Raw genomic sequence first — 1142 nt, forward strand, 5'->3', positions numbered from 1 at the left:
AGCGACAGCTCGCTCGGGGCGGACGTGTCGGTGATGGCAGCGTTCTGGATGGCCGTGATAATAGAGAAGCCGCCACCAAGGCCTTGTAGAACCGCTGCAAGCTGCACGAGCCAGGGACTGCGCAGCGTAGCGAAGAATGCTGATTGTAATCGCGGCAGTTAGCACAACAAGCCATGTACAAAAGCCCGCTACACGCACAGCATAGCACAAGCCAAACATTCCCGAGTGCGTTGAGTGTGGCCGAGATTGTCAGCGCCCGCTTCCTGCCGCGGATATCCGACACTCTGCCGTACGGCCCAGCCAGCACGACGCTGAGCACAGCAGAGACGGTAGTGTAGATAATGATATCTTTGGAGTACGCCTTCTGCACAATGGGCGACCGACAAATGTCGTCCTCGAACATGTGGGGTGGGGTCGTTGCGCGATACTCTTCACAGCGAATGGCACGGAAGAGATATATGCTTGGCAAGCTGCTCAGGCCTTGCGCGACGGCCTGGAAGAAGGCGAGAGGCAGAATGGCCGACGAATGAGCGCGCCATTCGTATACTGCGGAAAGTAGCCTGTACATGTTTAGTGCTCCTCTCCAACTTCTCGGAGGGCCCAGTTGAAAGAGTTCCAGGAGGACTCAGCCATGGTATCAAGGTTATAAGGCGTGGAGTCTTCCTTGATGCAATAGGTGAAGTCACCGCAGCATCATCTTGATCATGAGTATCACACGTTAGCTATGTACCTTCCGCGTGTAGACATTCCAAGACGTATGCAGCACATTCCAAATATTTCGCCAAGGAAATATTAATGTAGGGAGGTGAGTGTACATGTCATTCGGTATGAGCGACGTACGGACGAGGGAATTTGTGGGCCGAGTCCGACTGTCACGGGTTACGGTCACCTGTTTCGCGATTCCCGTGACATCGCGTCATTACACAGTCACGTTTCGCGTTTTTGTTGTCTTCCACGGTCACGATGGACGCAGTGCTACCAGAGGAAACTCTCTGTGAAATCTTGTCATACAGCATACTAGTCTCTCATGCGGAGTTTTTCCGATTTCGCAAACACTACCGATGCCTCGTCCCTCGATCAAAATCCCGCTGCGGCGACCTTCTTCTCGTCTCCAAACGCTGGTTCCGCATCGGCACCCCGCT

The 1142-nt window shown here is 53.9% G+C and overlaps 1 protein-coding gene across 1 annotated transcript; it reads right to left on the reverse strand.

Annotated features, from left to right (window-relative positions):
• Positions 1-6: 6 nt before the first annotated feature.
• PHACADRAFT_214248 (uncharacterized protein) lies at positions 7-605 on the reverse strand (the record flags this gene model as incomplete). The annotated part of the gene is made up of 2 exons (XM_007401719.1): positions 199-605; positions 7-139 (listed from the first exon to the last, which is right to left on the reverse strand). Coding segments are annotated over exons 1-2 (501 nt in total), but the record flags the coding sequence as incomplete, so codon positions are not given.
• Positions 606-1142: the final 537 nt, after the last annotated feature.

Source organism: Phanerochaete carnosa, assembly GCF_000300595.1.
Source record: "Phanerochaete carnosa HHB-10118-sp unplaced genomic scaffold PHACAscaffold_13, whole genome shotgun sequence".
In the NCBI taxonomy this organism is placed as follows: Eukaryota; Fungi; Basidiomycota; class Agaricomycetes; order Polyporales; family Phanerochaetaceae; genus Phanerochaete; species Phanerochaete carnosa.